This window comes from Taudactylus pleione, unplaced genomic scaffold (genome assembly GCF_031769625.1).
Source record: "Taudactylus pleione unplaced genomic scaffold, aTauple2 ptg000116l, whole genome shotgun sequence".
Classification (NCBI taxonomy): Eukaryota; Metazoa; Chordata; class Amphibia; order Anura; family Myobatrachidae; genus Taudactylus; species Taudactylus pleione.
Genome location: NW_028284518.1, coordinates 22312040 through 22329818, shown reverse-complemented (window position 1 = coordinate 22329818; position 17779 = coordinate 22312040). Strand labels below are relative to the sequence as shown.

The 17779-nt window shown below is 48.5% G+C and overlaps 1 protein-coding gene across 1 annotated transcript in view; it reads left to right on the top strand.

Annotated features, from left to right (window-relative positions):
• Nucleotides 1-14011: 14011 nt before the first annotated feature.
• The window catches only part of LOC148524822 (leukocyte elastase inhibitor-like), a 63925-nt gene continuing 60157 nt past the window's right edge, over nt 14012-17779 (top strand). The window contains exons 1-2 of the mRNA XM_088471803.1: nt 14012-14056; nt 14282-14471. Coding sequence (XP_088327929.1) covers nt 14307-14471 — 165 coding nt within the window. The 5' untranslated portion in view covers nt 14012-14056; nt 14282-14306. The remainder of the gene's footprint in view (nt 14057-14281; nt 14472-17779) is intronic.

Here is a 17779-nt window from a genome sequence, read left to right as displayed (position 1 = left end):
AGCAGTGTGTCTGGGAGCTGTATGTCTGAGAGGACAATGGGGTTGTGTGTCTGGGAGGAGGCTGGAGCCAGTGTGTCTGGGAGGAGGATGGGGTAGTGTATCTGGTATGAAGATGGAGGCAGTGTGTCTGAGAGGAGAATGGGGTCAGTGTGTCTGGGAGGAGGATGGAGCAGTGTGTCTGGAAGGAGGATGGGGAGTGTGCCTGGGAGGAGGATGGTGCTGTGTTTGGGAGGAGGATGGAGGCAGTGTTTCTTTAGGAGGATGGGGGCAGTGTGTCTGGGAGGAGAAGGGAGCAGCATGTCTGGGAGGAGGATGGAGGCAGTGTGTCTGGGAGCAGGATAGCGGCAGTGTGTCTGGGATGAGGAAGGGGCAGTTTATCTAGGAAGATGGGGACTGTTTGGGTGAATGGAGGTAGTGTGTCTTGGAGGAGGATGGGGGAAGTTTTTCTGGGAGGAGGATGAAGCAGTGTATCTTGGAGGAGGATGGGAGCTGTGTGTCAGGGAGGAGGATCAGTGCAGTGTGGGAGGAGGATGGAAGAATTGTGTCTGGAAGAATGAAAGCAGTGTGTCTGGGAGTGAAGAATTATGCAGTGTTTCTGGGAGAAGGATGGGCCAGTGTGTATAAGAAGAGAATGAGGCAATGTGTCAAGGAGGATTAGGCAGTATGTCTGGGAAAATAAAGGAAGCATGTCTGGGAGAGTGATGCAGTGTGTCTGGGAGAATAGAGGCAGTGTATTTGGGAGGAGGATGGAGCATTGTACCTGGGAGGAGGATGGAGGCAGTGTGTCTGGGAGGAGGATAGAGGCATTGTGTCTGGAAGAAGGATGAGGCAGTTTATCTTGGTGGATGAGGGTTGTGTGTCTGTAGAGGAAGAGGGAGGCTATGAATCAGGGATGAGGATAGAGGCAGTGTATCCGGGTGGAAGATGGGGGCAGTGTGTCTGGGAAGAGGATAGGGCAGTGTATCTGGGAGGAGGATGGGGCAGTGTATCTGGGAGGAGGATTGGGCAGTGTATCTTGGAGGATGAGGGTTGTGTGTCTGGGAGGAGGAAGGAGGCTGTGAATCTGGGATGAGGATAGAGGCAGTGTGTCTGGGTGGAAGATGGAGGCAGTGTGTCTGGGAGGATGATGGGGCAGTGTATCTGGGAGGGGGATGGGGAAGTTTATCTTGGAGGATGAGGGTTGTGTGTCTGGGAGGAGGAAGGAGGCTGTGAATCTGAGATGAGGATAGAGGCAGTGTGTCCGGGTGGAAGATGGGGGCAGTGTGTCTGGGAGGAGGAAGGAGGCAGTGTGTCTGGGATGAGGATAGAGGCAGTGTGTCTGGGTGGAGGATGGGGCAGTTTATCTAGGAAGATGAGGACTGTTTGGGTGAATGGATGTAGTGTCTTGGATGAGGATGGGGCAGTGTGTCTGGGAGGAAGATGGAGGCAGTACTTCCAGGAAGAGGATAGAAACAGTGTGTCTGGGAGGAGGATGGGGCGGTTTTCTGGGAGGAGGATGAAGCAGTGTATCTTGGAGGAGGATGGGAGCAGTGCATCAGGGAGGGGGATCGGTGCAGTGTAAGATGAGGATGGAGGCAGTGTGTCTGGGAGAACAGAAGCATTGAGACTGGAAGAATGAAAGCATGGTGTCTGGGGGTGAAGAATTATGCAGTGTGTCTGGGAGGAGGATGGAGTGAGCCTGGAAGGTGGATGGGTCATTGTTTCTGGGAGGAGAATGAGGGCAGGATATCTGGGAGGATGAGGGCAGTGTGTCTGGAAGAATGGATGGAGTTTGTCTGGGAGGAGAATAGAGGCAGTGTGTCTGGGAGGAGGATCAATGCAGTGTGTTTAGGAGGAGGATAATGGTGGTCTGTCTTGGAGGAGGATGGAGGCAGTGTGTCTGGGAAGAAGAAAGGGCAGTTTGTCTGTGAGTATAGGTGCAGTGTGTCTAGGAGAAGGGTGGGGCAGTGTGTTTGGTAAGAGGATAGAGGCAGTGTGTTTGGAAAGAGGATGGGGCAGTATGTCAGAGATGAGAACTGGGAAGTGTGTCTAAGAGGAGGACTGGGGCAGTGTGTCTAAAAGGAGGATGTGGTAGTGCACCTCGGAAGTGGATGGGTCAGTGTGTCTGTGAGGAGGATGGGGGCAGTTAATCTGTGAGGATGAGGGCAGTGTGTCTGGGAGTATGGAGGCCATGTGTCTAGGAGGAGAATAGAGGCAGTGTGTCTGGGAGGAGGATGGAGGCCATGTGTCTAGGAGGAGAATATATACAATGTGTCTGGGAGGAGGATGGAGGCAGTGTGTCTTGGAGCAGGATAGGCCAGTGTGTCTCACAGAATGGAGGCAGTGTGGATGGGAGAATAAAGGCAGTATGTCTGGGAGAATGGAGGCAGTGTGTCTGGGAGAATGGATCAGTGTGTCTGGGAGGAGGATGGGGCAGTGTGTACAAGAGGAGGATGAAGGCAGTTTGTCTGGTAGGAGGATAGAGGCAGTGAATCTGGGGGGAGAATATAGGCAGTGTCCAGGAGGAAGATAGAGGCAGTGAATCTGGGACGAGAATAGAGGCAGTGTCCAGGAGGAGGATGGAGGCAGTGTTTTGGGAGGATGAGGCAATGTTTATAGGAGAATGGAGGCAGTGTATCTGGGAGAAGGATGGGGCAGTGTATCTGGGATGAAGATGGGGCAGTATGTCTGGGAGGAAGATGGGGAAGTGTGTCTGAGAGGGGGATGGGGCAGTGACTCAGAGGAGGATGAAGGCAGAGTATATGAGAGGAGGATAGGGCAGTGTGTCTGGGAGGAAGATGGGGCAGTATACTGTATCTGGGATGAAGATGGGGCAGTGTGTCTGGGAGGAGAATGGGGAGTGTGTCTGGGAGAAGGATAAAGACAGTGTGTCTGAGAGGGGGATGGGAGCAATGTGACTCAATGGAGCATGGAGCAGTGTGTTTGGGAGAAGAATGGGGGCATTGTGTCTGGGAGGAGGATGGAGGCAATGTGTCTGGTAGGAGATTGGGGTAGTTTCTCTTGGAGGATGAGGGCAGTGTGTTTTGGTGAATGGAGGCAGAGTGTCTTGAAGGAGGCTAGCCAGAATGTCTAGGAAGAGGATGGAGGTAGTGTGCCTGGGAGAAGGTTGAGGAAGTGTGTCTGAGAGGAGGATTGAGGCAGTGTGTCTGGGAGAAGGATGGGGCAGTGAGTGTGTTTGGGTGAATGGAGGCAGTGTGTCTTGAAGAAAGATTGGCAGTGTGTCTGGGAAGAGGATGGAGGCAGTGTGTCTGGGAGAATATTGGGGCAATGTGTCTGAGAAGAGGATGAGGCAGTGTGTCTGGGTGGAGGATGAGACATTGTGTCTTGGAGGAGGATATAGGCAATGTGTCTGGGAGGAGAATGGAAGCAGTTTGTCAGGGAGAAGGTTGGGGCAGTGTGTCTGGGAGGAGGATGAAGGCAGTATGTCTGGGAAGTGGATGGGGCAATGTGTCTGGGAGGAGGATGGGGCATTGTGTCTGGGAGGATTGGGGAGTGTGTCTGGGAGAATGGAGGCACTGTGTCTGAATGAATGGAGGTACTATGTCGGGGATGGAGAATGGAGCAGTGTTTCTGGGGTTGAGAATGGGGCAGTATTTCTGGGAGGAGGATCGACCAGTGTGTCTGGGAGGATAATGAAGCAGTGTGTCTGGAAGGCGGATGCAGTATTTCTGGGGAGAATGGATGCAGTGTGTTTGGGAGGTGGATGGAGCAGTGTGTCTGGAAGGAGGATGGGGAGTGTGTCTGGGAGAAGAATGGACGCAGTATGTCTGAGAGGAGGATGGGGCATTGTGTCTTGGAGGAGGGTGGGGCATTGTGTTTGGGAAGAGGATGGGGGAGTGTCTTGGAGAATGGAGGCACTGTGTCTGGAAGAATGGAGGTAGTCTGTCTTAGGGTGGAGAATTGGGCAGTGCTTCTGGGGTGGAAAATGGAGGCAGTGTGTCTAGGAAGAGGATGGGGTAGTTTGTCTGGGAGAATGGAGGCAGTTTTTTTAGGAGGAGGTTGGAGCATTGTGTCTTGGAGGAGGATAGAGCAGTGTGTCTGGGAGCTGTATGTCTGAGAGGATGATGGGGTTGTGTGTCTGGGAGGAGGCTGGAGCCAGTGTGTCTGGGAGGAGGATGGGGTAGTGTATCTGGTATGAAGATGGAGGCAGTGTATCTGAGAGGAGAATGGGGGCAGTGTCTCTGAGAGGAATATTGGGTCAGTGTGTCTGGGAGGAGGATGGAGCAGTATGTCTGGGAGGAGGATGGGGATTGTGCCTGGGAGGAGGATGGTGCTGTGTTTGGGATGAGGATGGAGGCAGTGTTTCTTTAGGAGGATGGGGGCAGTGTGTCTGGGAGGAAAAGGGAGCAGCATGTCTGGGAGGAGGATGGAGGCAGTGTGTCTGGGAGCAGGATAGGGGCAATGTGTCTGGGAGGAGGAAGGAGCAGATTATCTAGGAAGATGAGGAATGTTTGTGTGAATGGAGGTAGTGTGTCTTGGAAGAGGATGGGGCAGTGTGTCTGAGAGGAGGATGGGGGCAGTTTTCCTGAGAGGAGGATGAAGCAGTGTATATTGGATGAGGATGGGGGAGAAGGATCGGTGCAGTGTGGAAGGAGGATGGAGGATTTGTGTCTGGAAGAATGAAGCAGTGTGTCTGGGGGTGAAGAATTATGCAGTGTTTCTGGGAGGAGGATGGGCCAGTGTGTATAAGAAGAGAATGAGGCAGTGTGTCAAGGAGGATTAGGCAGTATAACTGGGGAAAATGAAGGAAGCATGTCTGGGAGGATGATGCAGTGTGTCTGGGAGAATAGAGGCAGTGTATTTGGGAGGAGGACGGAGCATTGTGTCTGGGAGGAGGTTGGAGGCAGTGTGTCTGGAAGAAAGATGAGGCAGTTTATCTTGGAGGATGAGGGTTGTGTGTCTGGGAGGAGGAAGGAGGCTGTAAATCTGGGATGAAGATAGAGGCAGTGTGTCCGGGTGGAAGAAGGGGGCAGTGTATCTGGGAGGAGGATGGGGCAGTTTATCTTGGAGTATGAGGGCAGTGTGCCTGGGAGGAGGAAGGAGGCAGTGTATCTAAGAAGATGAGGACTGTTTGGGTGAATGGAAGTAGTGTGTCTTGGAGTAGGATGGGGCAGTTTTTCTGGGAGGAGGATGAAGCAATGTATCTTGGAGGAGGATGGGAGCTGTGTGTCAGGGAGGAGGAACGGTGCAGTGTGGGAGGAGGATGGAAGAATTGTGTCTGGAAGAATGAAAGCAGTGTGTCTGGGGGTGATGAATTATGCAGTGTTTCTGGGAGAAGGAAGGGCCAGTGTGTATAAGAAGATAATGAGGCAGTGTGTCAGGGAGGATTAGGCAGGATGGGTGGGGAAAATGAAGGAAGCATGTCTGGGAGGATGATGCAGTATGTCTGGGAGAATAGAGGCAGTGTATTTGGGAGGAGGGTGGGGCATTGTGTCTGGGAAGAGGATGGGGGAGTGTCTTGGAGAATGGAGGCACTGTGTCTGGAAGAATGGAGGTAGTCTGTCTTAGGGTGGAGAATGGGGCAGTGCTTCTGGGGTGGAAAATGGAGGCAGTGTGTCTAGGAAGAGGATGGGGTAGTTTGTCTGGGAGAATAATGAGAGTTTTTTTTGGAGGTGGTTGGATCATTGTGTCTTGGAGGAGGATAGAGCTGTGTGTCTGGGAGCTGTATGTCTGAGAAGACGATGGGATTGTGTGTCTGGGAGGAGGCTGGAGCCAGTGTGTCTGGGAGGAGGATGGGGTAGTGTATCTGGCATGAAGATGGAGGCAGTGTATCTGAGAGGAGAATGGGGGCAGTGTCTCTGAGAGGAATATGGGGTCAGTGTGTCTGGGAGGAGGATGGAGCAGTATGTCTGGGAGGAGGAAGTGGATTGTGCCCGGGAGGGGGATGGTGCTGTGTTTGGGAGGAGGATGGAGGCAGTGTTTCTTTAGGAGGATGGGGGCAGTGTGTCTGGGAGGAAAAGGGAGCAGCATGTCTGGGAGGAGGATGGAGGCAGTGTGTCTGGGAGCAGGATAGGGGCAATGTGTCTGGGAGGAGGAAGGAGCAGATTATCTAGGAAGATGAGGAATGTTTGGGTGAATGGAGGTAGTGTGTCTTGGAGGAGGATGGGGCAGTGTGTCTGAGAGGAGGATGGGGGCAGTTTTCCTGAGAGGAGGATGAAGCAGTGTATATTGGATGAGGATGGGGGAGAAGGATCGGTGCAGTGTGGAAGGAGGATGGAGGATTTGTGTCTGGAAGAATGAAAGCAGTGTGTCTGGGGGTGAAGAATTATGCAGTGTGGAGGCAGTGTGTCTGAGAGGAGAGTGGAGGCAGTGTCTCTGAAAGGAAAATGGGGTTAGTGTGTCTGGGAGGAGGATGGAACAGTATGTCTGGGAGGAGTATGGGGATTGTGCCTGGGAGGAGGATGGTGCTGTGTTTGGGAGGAGGATGGAGGCAGTGTTTCTTTAGGAGGATGGAGGCAGTGTGTCTGGGAGGAGAAGGGAGCAGCATGTCTGGGAGGAGGATAGAGGCAGTGTGTCTGGGAGGAGGAAGGGGCAGTTTATCTAGGAAGATGAGGAATGTTTGGGTGAATGGAGGTAGTGTGTCTTGGAGGAGGATGGGGCAGTGTGTCTGAGAGGAGGATGGGGCAGTTTTTCTGGGAGGAGGATGAAGCAGTGTATATTGGAGGAGGATGGGAGCTGTATGTCAGTGAGGAGGATCGGTGCAGTGTGGGAGGAGGATGGAGGATTTGTGTCTGGAAGAATGAAAGCAGTGTGTCTGGGGTTTAAGAATTATGCAGTGACGGAGCATTGTGCCTGGGAGGAGGATGGAGGCAGTGTGTCTGGGAGGAGGATAGAGGCATTGTGTCTGGAATAAAGATGAGGTAGTTTATCTTGCAGGATGAGGGTTGTGTGTCTGGGCGGAGGAAGGAGGCTGTGAATCTGGGATGAGACTAGAGGCAGTGTGTCTGGGTGGAAGAAGGGGGCAGTGTGTCTGGGAGGAGGATGGGGCAGTGTATCATTGAGGAGGATGGGGCAGTTTATCTTGCAGTATGAGGGCAGTGTGCCTGGGAAGAGGAAGGAGGCAGTGTATCTAAGAAGATGAGGACTGTTTCGGTGAATGGAGGTAGTGTGTCTTGGTGGAGGATGGGGGCAGTTTTTCTGGGAGGAGGATGAAGCAGTGTATCTTGGAGGAGGATAGGAGCTGTGTGTCAGGGAGGAGGATCGGTGCAGTGTGGGAGGAGGATGGAAGAATTGTGTCTGGAAGAATGAAAGCAGTGTGTCTGGGGGTGAAGAATGATGCAGTGTTTCTGGGAGAAGGATGGGCCAGTGTGTATAAGAATAGAATGAGGCAATGTGTCAAGGAGGATTAGGCAGTTTGTCTGGGGAAAATGAAGGAAGTGTGTCTGGGAGAATAGAGGCAGTGTATTTGGGAGGAGGACAGAGCATTGTGCCTGGGAGGAGGATGGAGGCAGTGTGTCTGGGAGGAGATAGAGGCATTGTGTCTGGAAGAAAGATGAGGCAGTTTATCTTGGAGGATGAGGGTTGTGTGTCTGGGAGGAGGAAAAAGGCTGTGAATCTGGGATGAGGATAGAGGCAGTGTGTCCGGGTGGAAGAAGGGGGCAGTGTGTCTGGGAGGAGGATGGGGCAGTGTATTTTGGAGGAGGATGGGGCAGTTTATCTTGGAGTATGAGGGCAGTGGGCCGGGGAGGAGGAGGGAGGCAATGTATCTGGGATGAGGATAGAGGCAGTATGTCTGGGTGGAGGATGGGGAAGTTTATCTAGGACTGTTTGGGTGAATGAAGGTAGTGTGTCTTGGATGAGGATGGGGCATTGTGTCTGGGAGGAAGATGGGGCAGTGTGTCTGGGAGGAAAATGGGGCAGTGTGTCTGGGAGGAAGATGGGGCAGTGTGTCTGGGAGGAAGATGGAAGCAGTACTTCCAGAAAGAGGATAGAAACAGTGTGTCTGAGAGGAGGATGGGGGCAGTTTTTCTGGGAGGATGAAGCAGTGTATCTTGGAGGAGGATGCAAGCAGTGTGTAAGGGAGGAGGATCGGTGCAGTGTAAGAGGAGGAAGGAGGCAGTGTGTCTGGGAGAATGGAGACAGTGAGTCTGGGAGAACAGAGGCATTGAGTCTGGAAGAATGAAGGCAGTGTGTCTGGGGGTGAAGAATTATGCATTGTTTCTGGGTGAAGGATGGGCCAGTTTGTATGGGAAGAGAATGAGGCAGTTTGTCAGGGAGGAGTAATCAGTATGTCTAGGAGAATAGAGGCAGTGTATTTGGGAGGTGGATGGTGCATTGTGCCTGGGAGGAGTATGGAGGCAGTATGTCTGGGAGGAAGATAGAGACAGTGTGTATGGAAGAAGGATGAGGCAGTTTATCTTGGAGGATGAGGGAAGTGTGTCTGAGAGGAGGAAGGAGGCAGTGAATATGGGATGAAGATGGGCCAGTATGTCTGGGAGGAGGATGGGGCAGTGTACCTGGGAAGAGGATAAGGGTATTGTGTCTGAGAAGAGGATGGAGCAGTGTGTCTGGTAGGAGGATGGGGCAGTTTATCTTGGAGTATGAGGGCAGTGTGTCTGGGAGGAGGAAGAAGGCAGTGTATCTGGGATGAGGATAGAGGCAGTGTGTCTGTGTGGAGGATGGAGGCAGTGTGTCTGTAAGGAGGATGGGGCACTATTTCTGAGAGGAGGATGGAGGCAATGTGTCTGGGTGGAGGATAGTGCACTGTTTCTGGGAGGAGGATGGGGAGTGTGCCTGGGAGGAGAATGGAGCAGTGTGTTTGGGAGGAGGATGGGGGAATTGTGTCTGAGAAGAGGATGGAGAAGTGTGTCTGGTAGGAGGATGGGGAAGTTTCTCTTGGAGGATGAGGGCAGTGTGTTTGGGTGAATGGAGGCAGTTTATCTTGAAGGAAGATGGGCAGAGTGTCTGGGAAGAGGATGGAGGCAGTAAGTCTGGGAGAATGTAGGGGCAGTGTGTCTGAGAGAAGGATGGAGGCAGTGTGTTTGGGAGGTGGATGGAGCATCGTGTCTGGGAGGAGGTTGGAGGCAGTGTGTCTGGGAGGAGGATGGGGAGTGTGTCTGGGAAGAGGATGGAGCAGTATGTCTGGGAGGAGAATGGGGGCATTGTGTCTGGGAGGATGATGGGGGCTGTGTGTCTTGGAGGAGGATGGAGGAATGTGTCTGGGAGGAAGATGGAGGCAGTGTTTCTGGGAAGAGAATAGAGACAGTTCATCTGGGTGGATAAATGGTGCAGTGTATTCAGGGGGAAGATGGGTAAGTTTTTCTGGGTGGAGGATGTGGCAGTACATCATGGAGGAAGATGAGAGCAATGTTTCAGGGAGGAGGATTGGTGCAGTGTGAGAGGAGGATGGAGCAATATGGGGCAGTGTGTATGGGCGAATGGAGACAGTGTGTCTCGGAGAATGGAGGCATTGTTTCTGGAAGAATGAAAACAGTGTGTCTGGGGGTGTAGAATTGGGTAGTGTTTCTGGGAGGAGAATGAGGCAGTGTGTCTTGGAGGATGAGGCAATATGCCTGGGGAAAATGGAGGCAACATGTCTGGGAGGATGATACAGTCTGTCTGGGAGAATAGAGGCAGTGTGCCCAGGAGGAGGATGGAGGCAGTGTGTCCAGGGAGGATAGAAGAAGGATGGGGCAGTCTAACTTGGAGGATGAGGGCAATGTGTCTGGGAGGAGGAAGGAGGCAGTGTGTCTGGGAGGAGGATAGCGAGTGTGTCTGGAAGAAGAATGGAGGCAGTATGTATGGGAGGGTATGGGGCATTGTGTCTGGGAGGAGGATGGGGGAATGTGTCTGGGTGGAGGATGTAGCAGTGTGTCTGTGAGGAGAATGGAGCAGTGTGTCTGGGAGGAGGATGGGGCAGTGTGTTTGGGTGTAGAATGGAGGTAGTGTGTCTGGGAGGAGGATGGGGTTGTTATCTTGGAAGATGAGGACAGTGAGTTTGGGTGAATCGAGGCAGTGTGTCTTAGAGGAGGATGGAGCTGTGTGTCTGGGAGGAAGATGGAGGCAGTGTTTCTGGGAAGAGAATAGAGACAGTGCATCTGGGTGGATAAATGGTGCAGTGTATTCAGGTTGAAGATGGGTAAGTTTTTCAGGGTGGAGGATGGGGCAGTACATCGTGGAGGAGGATGGGAGCAATGTATCAGGGAGGAGGATTGGTGCAGTGTGAGAGGAGGATGGAGCAATATGGGGCAGTGTGTATGGGTGAATGGAGACAGTGTGTCTGGGAGAATGGAGGCACTGTTTCTGGAAGAATGAAAACAGTGTGTCTGGGGGTGTAGAATTGGGCAGTGTTTCTGGGAGGAGAATGAGGCAGTGTGTCTTGGAGGATGAGGCAGTATGCCTGGGGAAAATGGAGGCAACATGTCTGGGAGGATGATACAGTCTGTCTGGGAGAATAGAGGCAGTGTGCCCAGGAGGATGATGGAGGCAGTGTGTCCAGGGGAGGATAGAAGAAGGATGGGGCAGTCTAACTTGGAGGATGAGGGCAATGGGTCTGGGAGGAGGAAGGAGGCAGTGTATCTGGGAAGAGAATAGAGGCTGTGTGTTCAGGTGGAGGATGGGGGCAGTGTATTTGTAAAGATAATCAGTGCAATGTGTCTAAGAAGAGGATGGAGACAGTGTGTCTGAGAGGATGATGAAGGCTGGGAAGAGAATGGGGCAGTGCATCATGGAGGAGGATGGGGCATTATGTATAGGAGGAGAATGGGGGAAGTGTGCCTTGAGGAGGATGGGGGCATGTGTCTGGGGGGAGGATACAGCAGTGTGTTTGTGAGGAGGATGGGACAGTTTATCTTGGTGGATGAGGACAGTGTGTTTGGATGAATGGAGGCAGTGTGTCTTGGAGGAGGATGGAGCACTGTATCTGGGAGTGTGTCCGGGAAGAGAATAGAGACAGTGTGTTGAAGTGGAGGATGTGTGAAGTGTGTTCGGGAGGAGGATGGAGACAGTGTTTCTGGGAGGAGGATGGGGCTGTGAGAATTGGAGGAGGATAGGAGCAGTGTGTCTGGGAGGAGGATGGAGGAATATGAGGCAGTGTGTCTGGGAGAATGGATACAGTGTGTTTGAGAGAATGAAGGCATTGTGTCTAGAAGATTGGAGGCAGTTTATATTGGGCTGGAGAATAGGGTAGTGTTTTGGGGGTAGAGAATGAAGTAGTGTGTCGGGGAGGATGAGGCAATATGACTATGGAAAATGGAGGCAGTGTGTTTGGGAGGAAGATGGGGCATTGTGTCCAGGAGGAGGATGGGGGTAGTGTGTTCAGGAGGAGGATAGAGGCGGTGTGCCCCAAAGGAGGATAAAGGAAGTGTATTTGGGAGGAGGATGGGCAGTGTGTCTGAGACGAGGATGGGTGCAGTGTGTCTGGGAAGAGGATGGGCGAAGTGTGTCTAGGAGGAGGATGGGCACAGCATGTTTAGGAGGTGCATAGAGCAGTGTGGCTAGAAGGAGGATACTTGCATTGTGTCTGGGAGGAGGATGGAATGAGTATGTCTGGGAGGAAGATGGGGCATTGTACTATGCTTTAAATATGGATTCACTTCATCTCTGTTGTATTTATATAAAGAGCAGGGGCGGCTCAAGTGGCTGACTTGCAGGGCTATTGCCTGGGGCCCTGCGACCCAAAGAAAGTGGAATTTAAATTCTCCTCTGGATGGGAACTGGGATGCTGGCGAAATGAATTGATTTATGTCTTTATTTATATCTTGACATTTGTCCTGCAGGAATTAAAGCACAGACTTTGGATTCTACATTTATTTGTCTAACTTGCATGAAAATAAAACACTGAAATAATATTGAAGTCTGGTGAGTGCCCTCTTTTCTTCCAGTATGGTACATGATGTTGTACAGTACAGGTTTTGTGAAGTTAAATACATAATATATATATTATGTATACACGGGATGGTGTTGGTGTGTCACATGTGGTGGGAAATGTTCAACATGGTCTAGAGCCAACCTTAATCATTCACTATTTCATTCAGCACCAATTTTGCCATTGTGACTGATGCAGCTGCCCATGTGGCATATCCAGAGCCAGATTAAGGGGGGACATGTGCCTCAGGACCCTTCTTTAAGGGTGTCCCCCATTCTTTAATTACAGCTGCAGCACAGAGCAGGACTTCACTGCGAGCTAAAGAAAAGAAGAGGGAGTTGGAGTCTAAACAGGGGTGAAGTTACCGGGCACTTACAGTCAGCTAGCAGCATGGGAGAGAGGAGGGAAGGAAGTGCTGCAGAGTAATGAGGACTATCCGTTTGCCAACCTATACAGTATGAGGGTCTCAGGGAGGGGGCATTGTATTTATGTATGTAGGTATGTATGTTTGTGTATAAGTGTGCGACTGTATTTGTGAGTGTGACTGTATGAATACTATGTGTATATACAGTATGTATGACTGCATATATGTATGTGTATGACTTTGTGTGACAGCATAAATGTGTATAGGTGCGTGACTATATGTATGTGTATAAGTGTGTTACTGTATGTACCTGTACTGTATGTACCTGTATGTTTGTAACTATATAACTATGTGTTACACTGTATGCATCTCTACCAACAATACTGATTTTGGCAAGACGGTCCTGCTTTTCAGACACAGTCCCATTCATGGGCTGCAGTGTCCCATGGGGAGGAAAGGAAGGAGGGAACTCTCTCATCTTCTGTGCGCTTGAGACAGGGGCAACTCAGCAGCTGGGGAAGAGATGTACATGTCCCATGTGTGACATGAAATAGGGGAGTGAAGTGTGACTCCTCCCCATTTCATGTACACACCGGAGGCTTGCCACAAGTACCCAATCTCTGCATCCTGAATTATACTGTTTAGGGCCCCCCTTAGGGCACCCAAAAGCCCTAACCCAGCTCCAAGCTTAACAGAGCATTGATATTTGTCATGCCTTCGGCATAGGGTTTGTTATGTTACATTAATTCATATTAGCAGCCCCACCTAGTGGTCAGGACAGTAGCAGTTTAAATCGGATCAATTTTGTCCCTCCTAACATGCCTTAGCAGTCTAGCAATGCATTCTGGGCTAAAGTAGCTGTAGGCAGCCATTTCCTCCACACACATGGTCCCAGACAGTCATCACTTCATATGCTTAACCTGGTATAGCATCCGATGGTGAGTTTCTAAGCTTCAACTGTGCCATCATAGATCTGCTTAGCCAGTTATGTATGTTAGCTGTACTATGTCACACTGCAGCCTATACTTTGCATACTGTATATTTGATGCTGTTTGCATATTCCATGTTATGTATATGTTTGCCTTGCATTTCCATGTACATATAGTAATTGCCTTTTATTGTTTACATTTACAGTTTTACCGCACACTCGCTTATACGCACGTATCTGTGTACATTCACGCAAGTTCCTCTATTGAATAATAAACTCAGTTCTTCAGATCACATCTGACTGGATTATTGGAAGATAGAGTATTGGTTATGCTGGCTGCTCCAAATTTGTCAGACACATAGTGAGGGGCAGAACAATACTGTAACTGCTGCATTCTCCACAGCTGTAAATCATGGTTGGCAGCTTATTCTCCTGCTTCTGGGTGTTTTTCCAAGAATCAGGTAAGATGCTTATAAACATAATGAAAATAATAAAATTGGGTATGGGGGGACAGGCAATAATGTTGTACCTAGCGGCAGTCTGACCCCTAAATCCACCCCTGGTTGCTAGGCAGGTATATTGTTACACTATTCACTCTGTTTGGCAGTGGATAGTCTATAATTTATTATACACTAGCAGGTCATGTATGCTATCTCATATAATGTGTTTATTTCCCTTTATTTGTAAGTATATTTCTCTCCCCACCTCAGTGCCCTAACATGTTTTTGCCACAGTTTGCAGAAGCATGTACTGTACCTGATGCCTATCCCCTTTTTATAACTCAATGGTGTTGGCAATCTACTTCCCATGTGGTAATAAGCAAAAAAGTACCTGTTGAGACAGAGCCTAACGATTTCAGGAAATGTTTGTTATCTTATATGATGAAGAAAGATCTTGTTATATCTGAGTGTAACTGCAAAGTGTATCAGTCGTGAAGAATCAACACTGATGATATCAGGTACTTGTCCATGCAAATTACTCTCTCTATCTCTCTCTCTCTCTCTCTCTCTCTCTCTCTCTCTCTCTCTGAATGCATGTGTATGTACTATTTATATTTATATAAATAGTACACACACATATATATATATATATATATATATATATATATATACTATATATATGTGTGTGTGTACTGCTATTATTTTTTTGTGCTTTAACAAACATTCTTCCAATTTTGTCCAAGGTCTACACACATTAAGAAGAGGATAATGGAAGCCTTAACTACATCATTCAACAAGTTTGCTGTGAATCTTTACAAGGACATAATTGAAAGCAATGATCAAAATATTTTTTTCTCTCCTTTGAGCATTGCCTCTACCCTCACCATGATTAGTCTTGGTGCGAAGGGCAACACTGAAATGCAGTTGGCTGAAGTAAGTAATTTGCAATTTGGACAATGAAAGGGCAGTACAGTGTATAAAATTAAGGTGATGGTGATCTCCTAATTTCTTCCCTTTGCTAGGTGATCATGTTTCATAAAACAACAACAATTTTAAACTACTGCTTCGCATCACATTATTTTATTCATCTGAAAATATTATTTTAATTCTTGATTAACTGACTTTTCCACATTAATCCTGCGTATGAGGGTTTTTTGGCTTTGAGACTCTCCTCTTTAGTGTCAATGGTACCCTTGAAGATATTGAGCCTCCATAAAAAGATAAAATATACAAAGCAAACCACAAAAACGAGCTTATATAACACATTTCACAGTGGCTCATTTGTGGGAGCTCACTTTCTTCGGGGTACCTCAGTGCTGAAGGACCTGGACCAAAGAGAATTGACCCATACTATGCAGGTACAAAGATTGGGGGAAACTGTTTACACTTTTGACTTGTAGGTATGGGTTATTTCACATCTATATGTGTGTACTTTGTTAATATATAACCCCATTGTGATTCAAAATGAATACAACTGTTGTTTTTATTTACAGTTTGAAGTACAATGGGGTACAGTACCTCAACATCTGCTATACTGTAATTACCCCAAGGTTATGGAGGTAAAATGTATGGATTTATGGGGTTTACTGTATTAGCCTGTTAACTATTACTCACCATAACAATTTATATTATAACAAAAATAGTAATATTATAGTAATATAACTCGTTTGTCCCATAAAACAAAATGTGCTTTACAGTTTCTCAGCAATTTCAAAACTGTAAGAAAGCTGCAGCAGAGATGTGATCTGTAAAAGTCCTCTTAATTGCAACAACATTTGGTGTAGATCTGCTGCAGTCCAAATTTTCAAGTCAGACAGTTCAAGAAGAAGTAGAAGTTTGTTTGAAGTGGAGCTTACAGCAACTTACTGTATGTATCCAGGGATGGTGATTTCTCAAACACTCTGTATATTTTTTGTATTGTGGTGGTCACCCTTGCCCTGGTAAAATGTATATTTATAGGGGTCTATTTACTAAGCCTTGGATGGAGATAAAGTGAACGGAGATAAGGTACCAGCCAATCAGCTCCTAACTGTCATTTCTCAAACACAGCCTGTGACATCGCAGTTAGGAGCTGATTGGCTGGTACCTTATCTCTGTTCACTTTATCACCATCCAAGGCTTAGTAAATAGACCCTTTAAGCTGGGTACACACTGACAGATATATTGGCTGATCAATTGATAGGCCAATATATCTGCTGCCTGTTGGCCAGTGTGTACCCACGATATGTCTATGAATGGCATTGTTCACAGACATATCGCATTGGCTGTGCTGCACAGCTGATGGACAGATATGTCTGCAGATATATCTATCCATCGGCAGGTGTGTACGGGTGGTCTGCAAAGTAATATATAGCTAGAATTAATTTAGTAATGTAAAGAGGTTTAATTATTACTTTGTATGCACTCTTGTAAAAAGGATATACTGTATTTTAACACTATATTTCAGATACAGAATATAAGGATTCATCCTCTAATTAATGTGCCTAGTTGACATCCCTGTAATTGACAGCTATGCATAACATTGAGAGCCATACAGTTGTCATCACTCAAAAGTACAGAACTTCAATAGACAGCCTTCTATTTGCCAGTAGCATATTACACAGTGATAATTCAACTGCCATCAATACATTGCACACAGGTAATTCTGTTACCAGCAATTTGTTCCACAGATGTACTTAGATTGCCAGAAACATTGCTGAGATACACAGAGATTCTTCCATTGCCATTCAATTATTCCAAAGAGATAAATTGTTACACATTTAAAACACATAAATACTCCCATTGCTGGGTGACAACCAGACATTGGGACTGATTCTGAGTTAGGAGCAAAGCAAATGAAAAAAGCAAGTAACTTTGCATCTGTAACAAACCATGTTGCAATGCATAGTGTGCAAATACATTTATTTGTTTTGCTTGCAGGGTAAACACTGGTTGCTTTTGCATGTAGTCACAATTGCTTGACAGCTTTATTTTTACATTGCAACGTTTAATTAGATTTCAATTTTGACATGCCCCTAAATATGGTTTTGCCGAGGTGCAGTTACTTGCTCTTTTTTTCTTTGCTCCCAACTTAGAAATAGCCCCAATATGTACTAAGGGGCCCCATGATTCGAAAGAAGAAACCCAATGTATCAAACGTGGGTGCCCCTAAATTAGGGGTGAGCGGGTTCGGATTTCTGAAATCCGAACCCCCCCGAGCCCCCCCGATCCGAGGCCGATCCGAGTCAGGCTCGACTTTTCCCGCCTGATTCGGATCTGAAATCGAGGCAAAACGTCATCATCCCGCCTTCCGGGTCTCGCGGGTTTTGGATCCTATATAAGGCACCCGCGTCGGCGCCATTTTCTCACTCAGCTGTGGACAGTGAAGAGGGAGGGTGGGAGTTAGGGCTGGCTGGGCTGTGTAGTGTAGTGTAGTGTAGTGCTGCTGTTGTCCACTACTTCAAAGTCCATAGGGGCTGGCTGTGTTGTGCTGCGCTGCTGTTGTTAATAGGGGCTGTGTCCACTACTTCAAAGTCCATAGGGGCTGGCTGGACTGTGTTGTGCAGTCAGTTCTCCATAGGGGCTGTGTCCACTCCAAAGTCCTGTGCAGTGTCCCAGTCCTAAAGGGGTGCTGTAGTGTTGTCCAGGGGGTGCTCTGTCCATCAGAGGTGCTCCCCCCAAGTGCTAAAAAAATTATATTTTTTGTGTGTTTGTGAATTGTGTGCGCAGTAGCCGCACGTGCATCAACAAAGTAGTGCCAAGCGTGTGCCTGTGTCATAAGTAAAGGGCCGGCTGGCTTGACCGTTAAAGGGTGCTGTAACCCCCAAAGTACACTCCAGTCCAAACCAAAAAAATATATATTTTCTGTGTTTGTGAATTGTGTGCGCAGTAGCCGCACGTGCATCAACAAAGTAGTGCCAAGCGTGCGCCTGTGTCATAAGTAAAGGACTGGCTGGCTTGACCGTTAAAGGGTGCTGTAACCCCCAAAGTACACTCCAGTCCAAACCAAAAAAATATATATTTTCTGTGTTTGTGAATTGTGTGCGCAGTAGCCGCACGTGCATCAACAAAGTAGTGCCAAGCGTGCACCTGTGTCATAAGTAAAGGGCCGGCTGGCTTGACCGTTAAAGGGTGCTGTAACCCCCAAAGTACACTCCAGTCCAAACCAAAAAAAAAATTATTTTCTGTGTTTGTGAATTGTGTGCGCAGTAGCCGCACGTGCATCAACAAAGTAGTGCCAAGCGTGTGCCTGTGTCATAAGT